Raw genomic sequence first — 21,240 nt, forward strand, 5'->3', positions numbered from 1 at the left:
AGAGGAAAGAAAAAACCAAAGAAAAAAACAAGAGACAGAGGGAGAAGAGATTGAAAGGAGGGGGGGGGAAGAAAAGGACATTCTTCGACTGGTGCTAGGATAATTACCCTCGTCTTTGTTTTCGTCTTCGCCCAAGTAAGCTTTCTTCCTCCTACCCGCTTAATCCATTTCTAAAGTTTGCAAAATAGTGCGAAGGTAATTATAATTACCTTCGCACTGTGCAGAGCACGCGTGACTTGGTTCACGCGTGCTCGCTGCCAGGGCCGGTTACTGGTTTGAACCAGTAACCAGGCCAGGTCAGATGGGTCCAACCCGACCCGCACGGCGGGGCTAGACCCAGCCCAAAAAAAAAGAAAAAAAGTTTGCTGGGTTTGGGCTTTAGGCCCATCCAGCCCAAATTGTGTTTGCTAAAGGTGTGTTTGGTAAAACATACCCTTATGCATTGACCATAATTTTTATGCTCATTCCAGTTTGATATTTGGCCAAACAAATCTCTTTTCGATATTAGAAAATTCCAAAGATATTTGGGGATCTTCGTTAATTTATTTGTGGGCTCCTCGCGCTTTTTTTATTTTTTTTCTTTGTGTTTTGAATTTTTTCTGTCATGTGCTCAATTTGTGGACCAGTACTGTTAAACACAAAATTTGTTTTGCAATGTCTCTGTTATTTCCGTCTAAAAAGGGCAAATGATAATAAAGGGTAAACAAGAAGAAAATGGCCTAGAAAATTCTCTTTGAAATTCATTTTTTTTGCAAAATTATTCACTAACGCCAGAGTCAGGAATATCGTAATTTTTTAGGTTTGTGTGATATTTACCAACGCTAGATTTGGAAATATTCATAGGAATTGTTCACTAACATCAAAGTCATGAACATAATAGGAAGAATAAAAAGAAAAGAAAAAGGAGAACAAATTCTTAACAATTTTAGACAAAACCAGCAATGCATTCTGCCTTAGGTAGGGTGATAACATCTTCCTTTTTGCGTAACCAATCTTGTATCATAGAATCTCTGTTGACCAGTTAGAGTTCCTAGTGACCATAATATTAGGTGGCGACTCCTTAAACTAGACATTTTCCTTTAAAGAACAAGATGTTAAATATCTGTTTTTTTTCCAGTGAAGATTATTTTTAACCAAGTCGCCGCGATATTAGGGTGTGACAGTTATCTTAGCCTTAGTTTACATTGTTACACATTTATTATGACCGATTTTTTATGTTATTTTTTACCCCATTTTAATACATAAACATCATTTTTTTATAAAAAAAATAGTTTGGTCTGCGGTGAAGCGTGAGCCTCCAAGCTAGTTGAATATAAAGCATTATTCAGAATAGAATAAGTTGTGATATATTTTCATAATTTATACATGAAAAGGATTGATCTTTGTCCGGTCAACAGAATTCTTTTTTCCATCATGGTGGAACAAGCTTGTCTAATAGGAGGGTCAAAAATCATTATTTCTCATTGTTTTATAATATATATTAGTTTATTAATCAACTCATTTATTTATTTTTTTAATTTGATAGACAAAAATTCGATAAATTTTATTAAAATAAATATTTACATGTAGGGTTTTATATGCAATTTGTTTTTAGTTTAGGGACTAAATTGTTCTTACCATAAAATCAGAGGATCCAAAAAATTCTAATAAGTGCTAAACTGTTATAAAAATAAAAAATTTGGGAGCTAAGATAAATTATTGAAAAAAAATTCAAGAATCAAAATGAATTCTTATAAAATCTTCATGATGTCAGTCGTGTTCATTTTTACTATCCAAGCAAGTCTATTCCCATTTACTGTACACCATTTTTTATTTGTATATTGCAATATCGTGCATTCCAGACATCCGAAACTCTACCGTCCCCATTGGCAGCTCATCCCCCTTTTCTCTGTTTCTTTCTGCATTAATTTCTCGAATTGAACATATTTAAGTTTTTCAACTTGAAGATGGTTCGTGTAAGTGGAGGGACCCTCCACTAAGGGAAGAATTTAATTGCTAGATGATACTGGGGGGTTCCCAAAAGATATAGAATTAGTGTAATTTACGGGAATCTCTCATAATTGGATCTCTTTAAAGAGTGATGGCAACACCAATCTAACAACTGCTCTCTAACTCTCCCAATTGAACAATCCATGTTATCCTTTCTTCTTTAATTTCTTTTTTTAATTTCTTTCAAGTTTTTTCCTTTTTCTAAAACTCTGGCTATAACATTGATTAACCAAGCAATTTTAAAATAATAGTCAAGACAAAACACAATTTTAATTAACCACACATTGAGAAAGAAACTGCCTTTGATTTCAACACGTTATCGGCCAACATGCACGTAGAGTGTAGCCTTGTATTAAGTCGAATTCAAGTATTCAACTACTTCCACCATAAGATCTCCTCCTGGTTTGAGAAAGAGATCGAAAATTCAAAGCATTTAGTTCATATGGTTGCAACTCAATATATATTTAGTCAACACAATTCATTGTGACGGGGTGTTTGGAAGGGTGATTGTGGTTGTTTTTTAAAGTGTTTTTCATTCAGAAATGTATCAAAATCTTATTTTTTTTATTTTTTAAAAATTACTTTTAACATCAGCGTATCAAAATGATCTGAAAATATCAAAAAAATATTAATTTAAAGTAAAGAAAAAAATAAAAAAAATTAATTTTTTAAAAATCACTTTTAAACATAAAAATAAATAGAATCTGAAAACATGATTCAATGTTACACAGGCACAGGCACGAACACGGAACACCCGAAATGAGTGGCATATTAGGAATATTCATGTGTACCACATTATTTTAGTTATTTTTATATAAATGAAGAATGTTCATCCGTAGATGAGTTTTTTTCTTGAAAAGGTATGAGCAAGCCTATACCTTTCAGTTTTTGAGGTACCCTAGAATGCCCTTTATTACGAATATAATTCCCATTTATTAGATTCAACTCCTAACAAATGGGCCTTTACTCCGGCAACCTCCCCGTCCCCACCTGCAGTTCATCCCCCTTTTTTCTCTGGTTCATTCTGCACTAATTTCTTGAACGTAACAAATTGAGGTTTTCCAACCTGAAGATATGGTTCCTGTAATTGGAGGAGGCATCCATTCGAAAGGGAAGAATTTAATAGCATTGGTGTAATTTATGGGAGTCTCTCATGGGATCTCTTTAAAGAGTGATGGCAACACCCAATCTAACAACTGCTTTCTAACTCTCCCCATTGAACATTAATCCAATTAAATCTTCATTAGTAATTTTAATTATATTTGTGGAGACTAATGCTAAGTTTACCCTGTTAAGATCTTGAAAAAAACCTTATGGAATCTCATGTATTAAATCTCATTTCCTCAATGAATCTCTTATATTCAGGGATTTTTATTTTGTTTATAACAATTTGAAGATAGCTGAGAAAGAGCTTTATTTCGCGGGAACATCCAGTTAAAAAATCTTCAATCCGTTGATTCATAAATATCATTATAATATTAGAGCGAATAACCAGAAACCAGTCGAATAATAAATTATTAATAATGATCGAGCGACCTATCCCGAGCCTAACGATTATACCCTCTCTCAATTGAATTGACAGATTTCTGGCTGCTCGCCCATAACAAGAAGGTACTCTAAATCTGTGATGTACATCATTAAAAAAATAAAAAAATCTAAGTTAATACGAGTAACTTGTAATTCAGAATATCAAGATAATTTTTTAAAAAGAAAAGAAAAAAAATAAAGCTCAAAACTCAATAATTTAATTTAATGTCAAGAGATAAAATTAAAAAAAATATTATTAAAAAAAACCTTAAAAAGGTTCAAAATTAAGTCATGCTAATTTTCAAAACTTTTAACTCGGGTCATGAGACCAAGATTACTTCATAGACGACAAACATTTAATTTTTGGAAGGGCTAACGTGAAATCCAAGGTGAAGAGAAAGAAAAATAAAGGAAAAGTAAAAAAGTCCATCGTTGCCACACCACTGCTCCACCGTGCACATGCATCTAGGACGACATGATTCTTCCAACATCGTTGTGGAAGGCGGTGTTTGACCACCAGGACAGGCCGCACATATCGCTCAAAGCCTATGCGTGCCTCCCATTAGTTGTCATGTACGAAGCATGCACCAACCATTTTTTTAATTATATTTATATTTGTTAAAAGACTGAATTGTCCTCATTTAAATTGATTATAACTAAAAAACTATGATGAAAATACAAAAAATCCCCTGGATGTTAGTTTTATTTTTTTCTTTTAAAGGAAATTTAGTCATTTCACTATGCAATCAAAACGTTAAAAAGACAAAAATGCCCCTGAATCATAATTTTATTTTTTTCGTTTTAAGGGTATTTAAGTCATTTTACTGTATATTTAAAATATTAAAGGACTTATATGTCCCCAATCAATATGATAATTAAAAATGAACCTCGGAGACACATCAAAGCTCCATCGATAACACCACCGGTACCATAAAAAAAATCTTGAGAAAATGAATCCAACAACATCAAAGAAAATCACAAACGGTAAACAAGATGGGCACACCACACCAAAACCTTAAGAAATTCAAGAGTTAAAACTATGATGAAGAGAAGATGAGTGCTTAAACACATCCATCATGATAATTAAAAGAGAATCAAGAGAGAAAGAGGAGAAACTAGAGAGAGAAGTGGCAACGAAAAGGGGAAAAAAAGGAATAACGGAAAAATTTTGATTGGTTAGGATTTCAAGTTCACTTTATTACTTAGTAAGGGGTTCTAAACCTACCTCAATAAGCTTAGGTGAAACGGAATAGAATTGATGCCAAATTTATGAATTTTATGTTAGGGTTCATAATAGAAATTTTAGGGAAATGCAAATTGATTGTTGTTTTGACCAATTGGGTTAGATTAAATGTTGATGGGTGAAAAACATTATTGGAAATTGAAGAAAAACTTGGCATCAAAGAGATGATAAGGGCGACAAAAAATGAGGAGAATTGGCAAAATTGAAATTTCCATGTATGTTTACTTAGTTGTGTTTGATTAATATATAGGAATACATTAATGATGAATTGAGAGGAAAGTCATATCTTTCCTTCTCTTTTTGTGTGTTTTGGCGAAGAGAAAGGTGAATATGAAGATTTTTTGAAATTGTGTAAATGCATGTGAAATTGTGTTATAGGAAATACATATTACTATATGGATGATATTTCGAAATAAGTTGTTTATTTTTTTCTGAGTAGCGATTGAACGGTTATATTAATGTGACTTGGAGCTCTTGAGGAAAATTGTTAAATCAAAGATAAAATTGTGGTGTTTGTGTCCGATTGTTTAAAGGAAGGAATAAAAAAATATGATTTTGGGTTGAGAATAAATGAATGACTTTGAATTGGTGTTTGATATTTCTTAATATGTATAGATTGTGCTTGCCTACTAATAAGACAATAACAAATTAAAAATCATGTCGATACAAGAGAAATTGTTAGAGTAAAATAGTGAGCATACGTGGCCAAACATAACTAGATTGCAAGTGGGTGTTCAACACCTTAATCTAATTTAATTATTGGTAAATTTCTACTATGTGGATAGTTGATTGTGATATTATGACTATTGGATGTGAAAATGAAAAAGAACTAAATTAAGGAATTTTTAGAGTTTTGGGCATCTGTATAGGATTGTCGAAGTTATAGGTATTTGTGTGGTATTCCTGAAGTTATAGGCATCTGTGTGCAATTGCAAGAGTTATAGACATCCGTGTGCGATTGATGTAGTTATTTGGCACTCATATAGGGTGACTGGATTTATTAGCAATCATGAGGTTTAGCTGGATAATTAGGCGACCGTGAAGGTTAGCCAAAGTTCTGACAATCAAGGGAGTAGTCATGATAATATATAATTATCGAGATTGATCGAAGTTAGATGAATATTCAAGAGAGTTGAATAAATTAATGTACTTGATTAATATGTTTATTTTTAATATCCATAAATATAGAATTATCTTTATAATTTTATTAATTGATTTCAAGATCTTTACAATCCTGATAGGAGTAGTAAAACTAGGAGTAGTAAAACTAAAGTATCATCTTTTGCTATCTTAAACAATGAATGTATGTAATAATATAATGTTGTATGTATTTTGAGACTTACCTAGACTAAAGATGTAAAATTTGATGTTTTGTTATAACATATTTTATTTTGAGATGCTTCCTAATGTATGTGTTTGACTTAGGTATTTAAGTATTAGTTAAGTTATGTCTTGTTAATTAATTGTTTAGTATTCATTATGTTATTATGAATTTGATAAGTAATGGAAGTCTTTAGCGATGATGAGAATAAATGAGAAATGTCTTGTTGTAGTGGGGTTATGATCCAGGATTATTGAATTGAATTTGTGTTGATTGATTTGTGTTTGATGCAAATGATGGAATTATGGATTGACCTTTTTTTAAGGGAAAACACTATCAAAATTTTGGTAGGAATTAATATAAATATTGAAATATTAAAAGATTTTAGAAATGACTGTGATATATGAAATTTGCAAGATATGGATGTCTTATTAAGGATTATAAAAAAATCCAGTAATTTCCTAAACCATGAAAGATTTGTACATTCATTAAGTGTGGAAAATTAGGGATATTACAATTTGGTATCAAAGCTAAGGAATTTATGATTGAGGAATGTTGATTGTTTCAGGATGCTTCATTCATGACATGGAGCTATGACGAACACATATCCTATTAGGAGAGAGGGTTTGGATATGGAAAGGAGTGAGGATCAGGAAAGAGATTCTCTAATAGATACTGCATCATATATGCCTGCAATGTCCATACCATCTTAGAGAGAAAAATTAGTAGGACTTAAGAGAGAATCCTCCTCCTGGAGAGCCAGAAATGTACGACCAGAAGTAGCAAGCAATGATGAATAGGTAAATAGGCATGTACCTGTTGTACATACGGTGGCACCTACACCTTATCTTGATCCATCTTACTTTACACAGATTGTCCGAGCAGTGATGGAAGGGGTGCTAAGGACAACCGATACATCTTTAAAAACAATGTAGTTACCCTGGTACGTTGGGTAAAGGATATGAGAGAGATGGGTTGTGATCCCTTTTTGTGAGTGGAAGATGCCAAAATAGTTGGGCGTAGGTTGAGAAAGGTAGAAAAGACTCAGAACCAGATTTCTGTACTGGAAAATCTTTAAGTAAACTGTGCTACCAAGTTACTCTATGATAGTGCATAGACATGGTGGGAAATGGTGGGGGAGAGAGGAATTATTGAAGTGTTGGAGATTTTGGAACAAAGTTTGCAAATAAATATTACTCTTGTCAACATCAAAAGAACAAAGAACAAGATTTTCTGATACTAAAACAAGGAGATATTACAATTTTAGAGTACAAGAGACAATTTTAGGATCTCTCCATGTTTGTTTCTGTTTACCTACCTACCGAACAACACAAAATGAAGAGATTACGAGATGATTTTAAACAAGACTTGAAGATGAGATTGGTTGCTTTTACAATTTAAAACTGTAAGGGACCTTGTTGATGCTTCACAGTCTTTGGAGATAGTTATGAATGAGGGGTGACAAAGAATTGTTGGATAGAAACCAATAAGGTTTGGAAAAAGAAAAAAGCATGTGTTCCCTTTAGGAAGACCCCTCTTCAGAAGAAAAGTAAAGGCGGTCGATTTGGATTGTTCAAGAAGAAGGGAGGAAATTTTAGGTCATGAGGCACATTAAAACAGTCTCTACAAGGTACTCGAAGAGGACAAACACATCCTAATTTTAGGTTGTTTCTCTTACTTTGTTTCAACCCCAATTACTTTCTTTTGAAAACACCTACATTTGTTTCAAGTCTAGTTGTTTTTTTATAAGGCCTGCATTTTTAAAGCCTATTTCATTTCTTTTTTTCTTTTTTTTAATATGTTCATTTTTAAAAGAAAAATCCCATTTAACTTTCCTGGACAAAGCTTATGTTTGCTTTGGACAAATGGGCTATCACTCTTATTTTTAAACAGGCTTGGGTTTTCAGCTATGTTTAGGGCTCATGAAAGCCTTATATGGGTTTGAGTTTTAACATTGGTCAATGGGTTGATTTGTCTCATTTATTTGGTTTGATTTTTAACTTAATGGTAGGCTAATTATGATTTGCATGTCTTTATTAAATGAAATGAATGATATGATATTTGGTCAAATTTCATGACATATTATATTATTATTCCTTTTAAATCATTAATCTTAATATGTTTTGCTAAAAATACATATGTCCAAATTTGAAGATAGTTTTCATGCATATTTTTGTAAAAATATAAAAAACATTTCTTCATTTTTTAAAGAAAAATCAATTAATTGATTTTACAATTAGTTTATAAATATCCATTAAAATTTGGCCTAAATTTAAAACGCAAAAAAAAAATATAAATTTGTTTATTTTTAATATTAAGATTTATAAACTTATACATAAGACATATTCCAAGTGTTAAGGGAAACAAAAAAAAAATATTATAAAATATATTATGGCTTTAGAATGTCTAGGTTTGACTCCTAAAACCATGATTCATTTTACTAAGATAGATCTGCTTTAACTAATAAATAGATCAATGATTAGAAAAACACAACAAAGCCTTAGTAATAATCAGATAAATGAACAATGCAGTTTACCTTAGGTAGGGTGTATTAAGAGTGATATTGTATTTCTTATATATAACTAGTTCCCTTATCTAAACTTTATAGACCAATTAGGGTTTCTAGTGACCAAAACACTAGGTGACAACTCCAAACCCTTAAACCGTAAAAGAACAAGAATTCCTTGACATTTCTAAACCCAAATCCAATCTGAAACAATGATCATTGCGATATCATACATGTACAGCAAATAATTGCTATTTCTACACCTATCCATAAATACGATTGTCGTCCTATCAAAATCAGAGATTATCAACTCTCATGCTAAGCTTTTCCCATTCAAAGAAAGTGGAAAGATCGAAAACTACGGGTTCAACATGGCTTGGGAGACTAACATGTGGCTAAGAAACAGCAGCCGAAAATAATTGCTATTTACTTCGCTAATGAAATGGTTTACTTCCATGGAAATGTACTGTTGTTACATGTGGCTAAGAAACAGCTGCCGAAATGTTTTTAATTCGTAGTGGAGACTGGGGACAGGTTAGCGGCCAAGTTGTTTGGCACCGCTTCATTTATTGTTCCCTGGACGGGGCCAGTCACCTATACCCACCGACCATTTATTTATATGGCTTTCGATCCCTTCCCTCCCTGAATAGCTTCTTCTTTTTTTTCCCCCTTGAATTCCATTGATAGCCCCCTTCTTTTTCTTTCACATTTCTAATCTGGCTCCCTATTTCTGACTAGTATTGTTTTGTTTGTACAAAACATTAGTGATTATAATGGATACTCATTGATCATATGCTTTTACTGTATTTATATTTTACTTATTATTCATCAAATATAAAATTTAAATGTATATATTTTATTCATGGATTTCGGTTTTCATGGACCAAGTACTATGTATTATTTTAAATGAAAATAAAAAAGTAACATACATATATTAAAATACAAACACACACTGATATAAAAATCTTGAAACAGGTTTTGGATCAAATTTGACAATATCCATATTAACAAAAAACCTGTAAGAGCATAGGTTTTCATTGTAGACGGAGACAAAAAAAATATGGATTGAAACAATGTTTGGACTTTTTTGCCCTTCCATCACAAATCATTAAGCCTTGCATGAGTGTAGAATGGTCTTTTTACTAATGATAAAAAATTGTCATTTATGAATTGAATAGGAACATGAGAATCTTTGCATATTCTTTAACACAGTAAAATTACTTAATCTCCTCTAAGAAAAAAAAATCTTAAGCATGGATCTAATGGCTTTATCATTTTTTTCTTCTTCTTTTTTTAAATAATAAATGACTCATTTGACCTTAAAAGATAAATTTTTTAAAACTTATGTCCAATACCCTTCGTATCTTTTCACATTGGTTTTTTTTTTTTTGGTAACAATAAAGTTGGTTGAGGGGTTGTTTGGTAATTGACTTAATATAGATATTATTAAAAAAATATTGATTGGTGTGTGCAATACACGCACTAGAGTGTGGGTTGTCTCCATGCCCTTTGGTTGGCGGGTGAGACACTATACGTTGGTTAAATTATGGCTTCCATGGCGGTGTTTGAATCATATTGGCTTTCTCTTCATCCTAATATGACGTATGTTCCAAACAGATCTCTGATTTGACGCGTGCAACTCTTGTTTCCTCCCAATCCTCCTAGATTTCAATGCTGACCCTGTACAATTTAAAAGTAGCCCTTCAATTTGTTATTTATTCACATTTGTTCCCTATTTTTTTTGTACTATTTATTTTATTTGAAATGATTTGTGAAATTGATTATTTTTTTTAATTTCACCCCTTTTAATTTTTTTTATCTTTCAAATTTGATAATCATTTTTTTAATTGATATTTGTTTTATTTAAGATGTTTTTTTTTATAAACTTTTTATTTTCAATTTCATCATCCTTTAAAGTTGTTTTTCCTACCAATTTGATCTTTATTTTGTGATTGCTATTTGATTTTTTTTATTAATTTTTTTCTTTGATTTAGTCCCTCATCATTTGGTTTCAGTTAATTTTTTTTTTATCAAATGTGGTCCTAATTCTTTTAATTGCTATTTATTTCTTTTTTATCCTTTTTCCTAATTGAATTTTATTTTCAATTTCATCCCTTAAAATTTAATTTTGAATTATTTTTATGTCAAATTTGGTCCCCAATTATTTTAATTTCTATTTATTTTGTTTTACATCCCTTTTTATTTTATTTTTTTCAATTTTACCCCTCAACATTTTATGGTTAAGAATTTAAGTATATTATTTTTTAGGGTTTGACTTCTATAGTGAACTCATGACAAAGGTCACAAGTTTCATATATTAACACGGGTTGACTTTGGTTTTTTGTAAAGTTTTTTTTTTAAATTTGATATTTTCTTAATTTCATCTTTCAATATTTAATCTTCACACTTTTTCTCCACTTTTCTATTTAGAGGGTTATCTCAATCATATGTTCATGGTTATGAAGTTAACAATTCGGATTGACTAAAATCTTTTTTTCATTGCTTTTTTTAAATTAATTTTTTCAATTCTACCCTTTGATATTGAATTGTTTGATAATTAAACTTCATTTTTTTATTCAACTTTCTTTCAACGAGGTTACCTAGTATCATGATCGGGTCATAGATTTGGTATGCTAATTAAAATGGACCCGGGTCGGTTATTTTTATCTTTTTTTTCATTGCCAATTTTTTTTTCCAGTTATTATCATTTTGTTTTATGTTATCAAGATTATATGAGCTTATTGAACCCAATCAAGTAAATGAACTGGATTGGTTTTGTTTTCTTTTTTTAGAGCTTTGCATCACCTTAGCATCTTTCTCTCACAATAGAAAAAGTTTGGGTTGGCCAACGACGTAATGTAAATCACTTATTTAGTCCTAGCTATTTTTCATTACAGAAGGCAACTATTAAAAAAAAAAACTCACCTATTAAAATTAGTATCAATCATATTCAAGTTAAATTGTAATGTCTAATTCAAGAAATTAAGATGCTCTGCATTATAAGTTGATTTGTTAATGTTAATATTTTAAATATTTTTGTTAAATAGATTGATTGATATAATTAATTAAATTCTAATTGACATATATTATTTACCACATATTAAAACTAAAATAATATGATTACATAATATTTTTATATTATTTAATCTAAATCAATAATTCAATACCAAATTAATGAATGATGAAGATACTTATTTTTTTCTTGTAAATGAAAATTCATATTTAAAACATAACTAATCTTATTTTATTTTGAGTATGAAAGATCTAACTGTAATTAAATCTAATCTCAAATTAAAATTTGGATATTTAATTGTTGTGAATTAATTTTATTTAGAACTTAACTTATTATAATGAGGTGGGAACTACTTCTATCGAAAAAAAAGTAGGAATCTAAATTTGAAAACATAAGAAAGTAATGTTTGTTATGGAAAAACTATCATGTAGAAAAGAATAGAAGTCTAAGAAGAGAGATTGCAGAAATTAAAATGTGCTTGAAGAATAAAAAAAACTATAAATAAAATGAAGAAATAAGTAAAAACTCATTCGGGATGTAAATAAATAGTCTCATATTAATACTTAAATCTAATCATATACATATTTATTTATATCATATGAGAAGATTACATAATAAATTATAATACAAACTGAATTATATTGTATTTCATTGCTAATAATTATATGAATCCTAACTAATCTACAATATTTATCTTATCCTACTTTGAATAAGATTAAACCTTCTGATCAATTAAGTGAACTCTTGTTGTTGTGGTCGATTATTTTTTCGTGATCAAATACTTTTTTTTTTATTGATTGTCAATCATCATGCTTGATCAATTTCATGGATGATTTTAGCCTTTCCTTTCATATAGTGAATAATAAATGTTCTTATTTGGTTAGAAAATGAATACTTATTTTTTCTATAAAAAATATCACTCATATTATTGTATTTCTAAATGGAGTGAAGGAAACCATTCAATTAAAATTTCAAACAAAGTGTTTTCAAGCTTTTTCTCGAACAACTTTCTTGATTGTTTGTACTTAAACAAACAACTAAATTTTTTTTGGATGTTATTTAGAATCAACTATGAAAAAGAATGAAGTTATAAATTAATAATAGCCTAATTACCATGCTTGAAATACATACATTACAATTCTATAGTAATCTCACACTAGTGAACTCCAGGTTGATATGTTAGTTTTCTTAGAATATGGAGAATGTATTGAAAGATCCTGAAACTATTTGCGAATAAATAAATATAAATAAAAGTAAGAAAGAAACAAAAATAACCTCTAAGTAAAAACATAAATGAATTGCAAAAATTAAATGTGTGGCTGACTATATGTTCTAGTAATTGTTACGGCTTATTTATATTGTTATAATGTTAGAGTTTTATATAAATATTTAACTATAATAGATTTATTTATTTCATATAAGGTGATTACATGATAAATTATAATATAAATTTAATAATATTTTATTTATTTACTGAAACCATATCAATCCTAACTAATCTGTAAATTAATAAATTTAATGTACTGAGAATTTCCACTTTGAATTGAACTAAACTTGATGGTCGATTACTTGAACTCTTATTGTCGTTGTCAATCACATTTCCTTGATCAATTTTACTAGCTCAGGCTCGACTTCAGCCTTTCCTTCCTTGGAGGACAATAATGAACAATAACTATTCCTAGTTTTTGATTGACATATAAATATTTAATTTCGTTTACGTAAACATTAGCTTAATATTTCGATTAGCACTGTACTCGGATCCAATGGATTTGCCCACATGAGAACAAATGAGAGACTCGGAGTCCTTTAAAAGTTATTACTTGGAAGAAACCTCCCATCTCACATGTGCTATTGACAATTAGTCAATTGTCCCCATCTCCGTCAACAAAACAGTAACCAACATCTCCTAATCCAGGTATGGAAATCTTGGACTCAATTGGCGGTCCTCTATTTTTAATTACTTTTTCACTGGTTTTCTATGTTCCAATCCATGGTGGTTGAGCTGTCCATCCTTTATTGGTAACCACTTCAAGAATATCATTCCAGCTTTCTTGTAGTTAATATACTAGAGCTTAAGAGGCCTAATTTCCCCAAATATATAGCATCCCTCCCTAGCTAGTTCGTACCACCCAGCCATTCTTAGACGTGTAGCGCTCGCTTTCTTTCAATTTAGATTAGTTTTTAGTTGGAGGGTGATTTAGGTCAGCTTCTTATAGACTTTCGTTTATAAATAAACAATATCTCTCGTCCATTTTATTTGAAAAACCTAACAAGCAAAACAGAGAAAGCGGTACACACAGAATGGGTTGTATAGAGATGGATAAGGAGAGGCTCACGGCTGAGATGGCCTTTAAGGACTCCTCCTCCGCCGTTATCAAGATTCGTCAGCATTTGCCGGACTTTCTACAGTCCGTTAAGCTCAAATACGTGAGGTTAGGTTATGGCTATTCGTGTAACCCTGCTACCATTCTCATGTTTCTCATAATTGTACCTTTATTTATAGCCACACTTGTTCAGTTCACTGGTCTAGAACTAGACCGGGTTTATGAATTTTGGAGGACTCAGTCCCTTCATGAATTCCACGCGGCCACAAGACTTGCCGGTTCGGCCATTTTACTCTTTCTTCTTGCTCTCGTTTGCGCTAAACGGTCCAAGCCAGTCTATCTAGTCGACTTTGCATGTTACAAACCGGAAGACGAGCGTAAAATATCGGTGGATTCATTTTTAAAGATGACTGAAGATCTCGGGGTTTTTGAGGACGAGACTCTTCGATTCCAGACACGTATATCAACCCGGTCTGGTCTTGGCGATGAAACATATCTTCCGAGAGGAATAACATCTAGACCACCGAATTTGTCCCTGGAAGAAGCCCGGGTCGAGGCCGAATCAGTCATGTTTGGTGCACTAGACGATCTTTTTAGCAAAACCGGAGTTAAACCAAGAGATATTGGTATCCTTATTGTGAATTGCAGCTTATTTAATCCCACACCGTCTCTATCTTCCATGATAGTGAATCACTACAAGCTTAGAACGGATATCAAGAGTTACAATCTTGGCGGCATGGGTTGCAGCGCCGGGCTTATCTCTATTGACCTTGCAAAAGACCTACTCAGAGCAAACCCCAATACATATGCAGTTGTGGTAAGCACTGAAAACATCACTCTTAATTGGTATTTCGGTAATGATAGGTCAATGTTATTATGCAACTGCATTTTTCGCATGGGTGGTGCTGCTGTTCTTCTCTCAAACAAAGCACGAGATCGTGTCCGGTCCAAGTATCAGCTGGTCCACACTGTTCGGACCCACAAAGGAGCAGATGATAAAAACTACCGATGTGTTTATCAGAGAGAGGATGATAAAGGAGATATTGGGGTGTCCTTAGCTCGTGAATTAATGGCAGTAGCTGGTGATGCATTAAAAACGAATATCACCACATTGGGTCCCTTAGTTCTGCCTTTAAGTGAACAGTTTATGTTTTTTGTCGCACTTCTTAGAAGAAAGCTGTTGAAAGCCAGAATCAAGCCTTACATACCTGATTTCAAGCTTGCATTCGAACATTTTTGCATCCATGCTGGAGGTAGAGCTGTTTTGGACGAGTTACAAAAGAATCTGCAACTCAGTGACTGGCACATGGAGCCATCAAGAATGAGTTTGTACAGGTTTGGTAACACATCAAGTAGTTCATTGTGGTATGAACTGGCTTACACTGAGGCAAAGGGTCGGGTTGTAGCCGGGGACCGGGTATGGCAGATTGCATTCGGGTCGGGTTTCAAGTGCAACAGTGCTGTTTGGAAAGCACTGAGGGAGATTCCAGCGGGTGAGTCAAAGGGTAACCCGTGGAATGACTCGATTGACTGGTACCCGGTCAAGGTTCCCTCGGCCTGATTGCTTATGTGGCATTGTATTACTGGATGTGACAGTCATTTGGATGTTGATGTGGCATTGGGAGTCTTAGATTTTACTCTCTTGTTTTTTAACCTTTTTTGTCTTCTTTGTATCAGAACACAGCGACATCGCTGTCATTTGTCGTGTTATATGCAAATAATAGTGTAATATAACTAGAAGTCATGCCGCACTAATGCCGCACTGATGCCGCGAGTTTGTGACATGTTTGTATGTTGTTGTAGGTTTGTGAAAAAAATAAAATAAAAATATATAAAAAAAATTGTTGTAATACATAATGTTTTTAAGGAAAAAACTATAAAGTTAAATTTTTAATCAGTTTAATATTTAAAAAATAAAATAAACAAAGAAAATTTTGAAAAAAATCATAACAAAAAAAACGGAAGGAAAAAAAACCATGCAGGAAAACACTATAGCAATCTATAGTGTTTCATGAGAAAATCTATAGTTGTAATTCTTAACCTCTTCAATATTAAAAATAATAAAATTTATAAAGACAATTTTAAAAAAATTCATAACAAAAAAAATCACGTGGGGGAACACTGTAGCAATCCACAGTGTTTTAAAAAAAACTACAAAACTAAATTATCTTACAGCTCAATATGAAAAAAAATTGACAAAGACAATTCTAGAAAAAAAACAAAAAAAATCATAAAAAAAGAAAAAAAACCATGTGGGGAAACACTGTAGTAATTCACAATGTTTTAAAGAAAAAAAACTATAAAGTTAAATTCTCAACTAACTCCATATTAAAAAAATAAAATCAACAAAAACAATTCTAAAAAAAAACACAAAAAAGAAGACAATTTGGAAAAAAAAAAGCAAAAACAAATGAAAAAAAAACATGTGGGGAAAGTTAAAGTTAAATTCTCAACCAACTCAATATTAAAAAAAAAATTCAACAAAGATAATTTTGAAAAACAATCATGTGGAGAAACACTGTAGCAAAACAAAAACCATGTGGGGAAACATTGTAACAATCCACAGTGTTTTAAAGAAAAAAATTACAAAGCAAAATTCTCAACCAGCTAAACATGAAAAAAATAAAATCGACAAAGAACATTTTGAAAAACAAAATTCATAAAAAAAAGAAAAAAAAAACCATGTAGGGAAATATTGTAATAATCCATAATGTTTTAAAGAAAAAAACCACAAAACTAAATTTTCAATCAGTTCAATATTAAAAAAAATTCAACAAAGATAATTTAAAAAAAAAACACAAAAACAAAAAAGAATAAAAAAAATAAAAAAAAAAAGACAATATTGGGAAAGAAGAAAAAAACACATGTAAAACCCAAAAAAAAAGAAAAAAAGGGAAACAAATGTGGGGAAAGACCAAAAAAAAGTAAAAAAAACATGTGGGGCTCCCCACAGTGGCGGAGCTAGAATTTTTGAGATGAGGGGACAAATTACAAACCAATACTATATAACTTTTCAATCTGATTTTTCTTTTAACTTGATTGAGTTACATGACTTGAAGCTTTGAATGACTTTTCATCCTCAAAGAATTTACGCTTGAAATACTTGTTTAATGGCATGTTAATTTAATTGATGAACCTGCTAGTTTTTTTTTATTATTATCATTGGTGTCTACATAATAATTAACACAACTACACAATAATTTGTTGTTAAATAAAAGTCAGTTGAGCTACACAATAATTCTAAATCTTCCATATGAAATTCATAGAAAAATACATATCAATTTATCAAAACTCATTTCAATTCATATCTATATGCATATAATAAGTATGTTGATTAAATTATACTTAATCATTTCTAGACATTTAAATTATTTCTAGATACACAAAAAAAAAATTATATGGACTCACTAAGTCAAATATGTGAAATAAGTTTTAATACTATATTCTAGTTTCAAATAAAAAAATACCGAGAAAGAAAAGGTGTAGCTTATGGGATTTAAACCCATACCCTCTCCTAATTCCAAGCATCTCATTAACAATTAATTACAAACAAATTTGTGATATAAAATGACAATCAATATATATACATTGTAAATTAAGACCTCAATTAAATAATTAATCTATGATTATAGTGAATTAAGAGACATCAGTTAAATAATTTCAATAATCTACTCTGCCAATACAAGAGGTGCCAAGAATACTGGTTTGCATAAATATTAATTTATTCATTTATAATAAGAAAAGAATTATTTAATTAATTAAATTAGTAAATTCAAACATTTATTTTGAACATATTTGAATACATTACTATCAAAACCCCTAAATTATCATAAACCATAATATTTTTAATAACTAATTATAAAAAAATAAAACTAAATTAGACAATGAAATAAATAGAAAAGATAAAAGAAATTTACCTAAAACATAAAGCAAAAAATATTAATTTGAAGAGAAATTTACATAATAGAAGGAGGCAGATAACAACGGCTCAAAAGAAAAAGAGATGTTAATTAATGTAAAAAAAAAAAATAAGTAAATGAGCTACACACATATATTATATATTATATTAAAATATAAGTAAACAATAACTTTCCACTCTCCATGTACCAAACCTTCATCAAATTATTATATTAATATCCTAATATAAAAAATATTAAAAAAAAATTAATGGGGCAATTACCCCTTTTTATCTCTACATGGCTCCGTCGTTTGCTCCCCCACATGTTTTAGAGTATTTGTTAGTAAACGCCAAGATAATTTGATTGTAGTGCTCCAAAATTATTAGAAACTATAACTAGCCGGAACCTTTTCCAGTACATATAATGATTGTTCTACTTCGGCATGTTTTCATCTGGAATATAGATAATGTATGATTCTAGCAGCTCCCTCCTTAGATTTAAATTAGCTGTGGCAAAAAAAAAATCAAACTAATTTTTTGTCTTATGAAATTACTTAATTGGTTTCAATGAATTAAATAGTATAGAAGACTATACACACAAAATTTTGTGTATTAAAAATATACTAAAAATAGTACCCAAATTACAATAATAAATTTAATTACAAGAAAAAGTGGAAACTCTCTTAAAGTGCTTTTCGATCTTCTGATTAACGGTCAGATCTAGATCTTGTTTTGGAAAGATATTCACACAAGCATGAAAACTTTAACCGTTTGAAATCTTAACTTTATTTGATAAAGACGAAAATTATTCACATAAACCTTAAAGTTTTAACCATGTGAGATCTTTAACTTGATTTGATTTGATGAAAATAAATAGTATTCACATGAGCTTGAAAGCTTTAACCATGTGAGCTCTTTAACTTGACTTGGTTTGATAAAAGAAAAGACTTTGATCCTTTGTTTTCTTGATTTGATTTAATGAAGAAAAAAACTTTGATCTTTTATTTCCTTCATGCACTTGAATTTCTTTAAGAGAACTTCTAAATATTTATGCTTGGTCTTTAGTCTTTGCTTGTTGTCCTTATGTTTGATTTGGTGGCTTAGTTGTCTATTTATAGACATGGTAGACGTAATTTACCTTAAATGTCTTTTATCTAAATGATATTTTAGAAAAATTGATATGAAAATTATTTAAAATATCCTTAGTTAGAAGGGTATTAAAGTAAGGACAATGAAACATATTTGGACTAGGTTTTTAATTTAGTCCTCATTCTTTTAACTGTTGTTCATTTTGGTTTGGATCCTTTTTCATTGATTTTTTATTTAATTTCATCCCTTGTATTTTATTGATTGAGAATTTGACTTGGTGATTTTTTCTGGTTTGTCTTCTATGGGGTAATCCCGAACTCATGACTTGGGCCACGAGTTTGAAAGACTAGCTCTGGTTGACTTTGATTTTTTTATGTTATTTTTTATTTTTTTTTAATTTCATCCTTCAATATTAGGTTGGCTTAAGATTGAGCTTCATTGTTTTTTTCACTTTCCTTTCAATATGATTATCTCAATCTTGTGTCTCAAGTCACGAGCTTGGTAAGTTGACCTAAGGTTTTTTTTCAATGTTTTTTTTTCAAACTGAATTTCTTTTTCAATTTTACCCTTCGATATTGAGTTGGTTTGTGAATTGAGTTTCGTAATTTAATTTAATTTATTTTTTATGGGATTATCCTTATCTCTCGACAAAGTTGAAAATTTGGTAGGTTGACTCGAGTAGACTTGGGGTTTTTTATTTTGTTATTTTCTAGAATTGTTTTTTCAATTTCATGCTTCAACATTTGATTTGCTGAGAATTGAGCTTTAATTTTTTTTTTTATGAGGTTTTCCAGTTCTCATTTATTTTTTGCTTTGTTACCAAATAAGATCATGAAGACATTTTAAGTATATTGGAAGAATATATTTCTACAATAGTAGCAAATATTTATTTTTAAAAAATTAATCATTATCAATTTTTTTTGTTTAGTTCGGTTTATTTACTGTCACTGTTTTTTAAAAATATATTATTAAATTAACCGAGCTTATTGAACTCAATCAAGTTATTGACTTAAGTCTTGGATTTTTCTTGCTTCTTTAAAAATATCAGCATCATCCAAGCTTTTTTTTTTTTTTTACGTTAGAAAAAGTTTTGGCCCTACCCCTTCACCAGTTTTTTAGTTGTTTTTTATTGATTTTTTTTCAATTTTATCATTCAATATTCGATTTGCTGAGAATTGAGCTTTATATTTTTATTTTTTTTTATTTCTATGGGGTTATAATATTCTCATTTATTTTTTTTTATTATTAAATAGAATAATGAAGATCTTTTAAGAATATTAAGAGGATATATTTCCACAATATTAGCAAGCGTTCATTTTTTACGGTGAATCATTGTCAAAAAAATTTATTTGGTTTGGTTTATTTATTTTTGTTTTATTTTATAATAATATTATTAAATTAACCAAACTTATTGAACTCAATTAAGTGAATGACCCGGTCCTTGGGTTTATTTTGCTTCTTTAAAAACGGTTGCATCGCCTAACCATCTTTTTTTAAGTTATGAAATATTTGGCTCGACCCTCATCATCATTTTTTTTATCTTGTTTTAAATTGATTTTTTTTTCAATTATGTCCTTCAATATTTGATTTGCTATGAATTGAGCTTTGAATTTTTTTTAATCTTATTTTGCTTTCTATGAGATTATCACATTCTCATTTAATTTTTGTTTTGATATCAAAAAAGAATATGAAGACCTTTTAAGAATATTGAGAGGATAAATTTTCATAATTTGGCAAGTATTCGATTTTTGCAGTTAATCATTGTCAAAATTTGTTTGTTTCGGTTTATTTATTATCGTTGTTTTTTTAATCATATTACTAAATTAACCAAGCTTATTGAACACAATTGAGTCAATGACCCAAAACTCATATTTTTCTTACTTTTTAAAAATGCTAGCATTGCTTAAGCATCATTTTTTTATGTTAAGCTAAATTTGGCCTGGCCTGCTTTGTTGGTTTATTTTCCCTTTTTTAAATTGATTTTTTTCAATTTTGTCCTTTAAAATTTGATTTGATAGGAATTGAACTTCCAGTTTTTTTTTCATTTTGCTTTCTATGGGGTTATCTCGTTCTCATTTAATTTTTAGTTTGTTATCAAATAATATCATGATGACCTTCTAAGAATATTGGGAGAGTATCCTTTTATAATATTGGCAAACATTAATATTTTTCTGTTAATCATTGTCATTTTTCTTTATTTGGTTTGGTTTATATATTGTCGTTGCCTCTTGTTAATCACATTATTAAATTAATTGAGTTTATTGAACCTAATCGAGTCAATATACCGAGTCTCAAACTTTTATTACTTCTTCAAAAATACTAGCATTACT

General features: G+C 30.2%; 1 protein-coding gene across 1 annotated transcript; it reads left to right on the top strand.

Annotated features, from left to right (window-relative positions):
* Window positions 1-13,705: 13,705 nt before the first annotated feature.
* LOC7478795 (3-ketoacyl-CoA synthase 1) lies at window positions 13,706-15,707 on the top strand. The gene has a single exon (XM_002301400.4). The coding sequence runs from the start codon at window positions 13,901-13,903 to the stop codon at window positions 15,482-15,484; it is 1,584 nt and encodes a 527-aa protein (XP_002301436.2). The 5' UTR covers window positions 13,706-13,900; the 3' UTR covers window positions 15,485-15,707.
* Window positions 15,708-21,240: the final 5,533 nt, after the last annotated feature.

Source organism: Populus trichocarpa, chromosome 2, assembly GCF_000002775.5.
Source record: "Populus trichocarpa isolate Nisqually-1 chromosome 2, P.trichocarpa_v4.1, whole genome shotgun sequence".
Classification (NCBI taxonomy): domain Eukaryota; kingdom Viridiplantae; phylum Streptophyta; class Magnoliopsida; order Malpighiales; family Salicaceae; genus Populus; species Populus trichocarpa.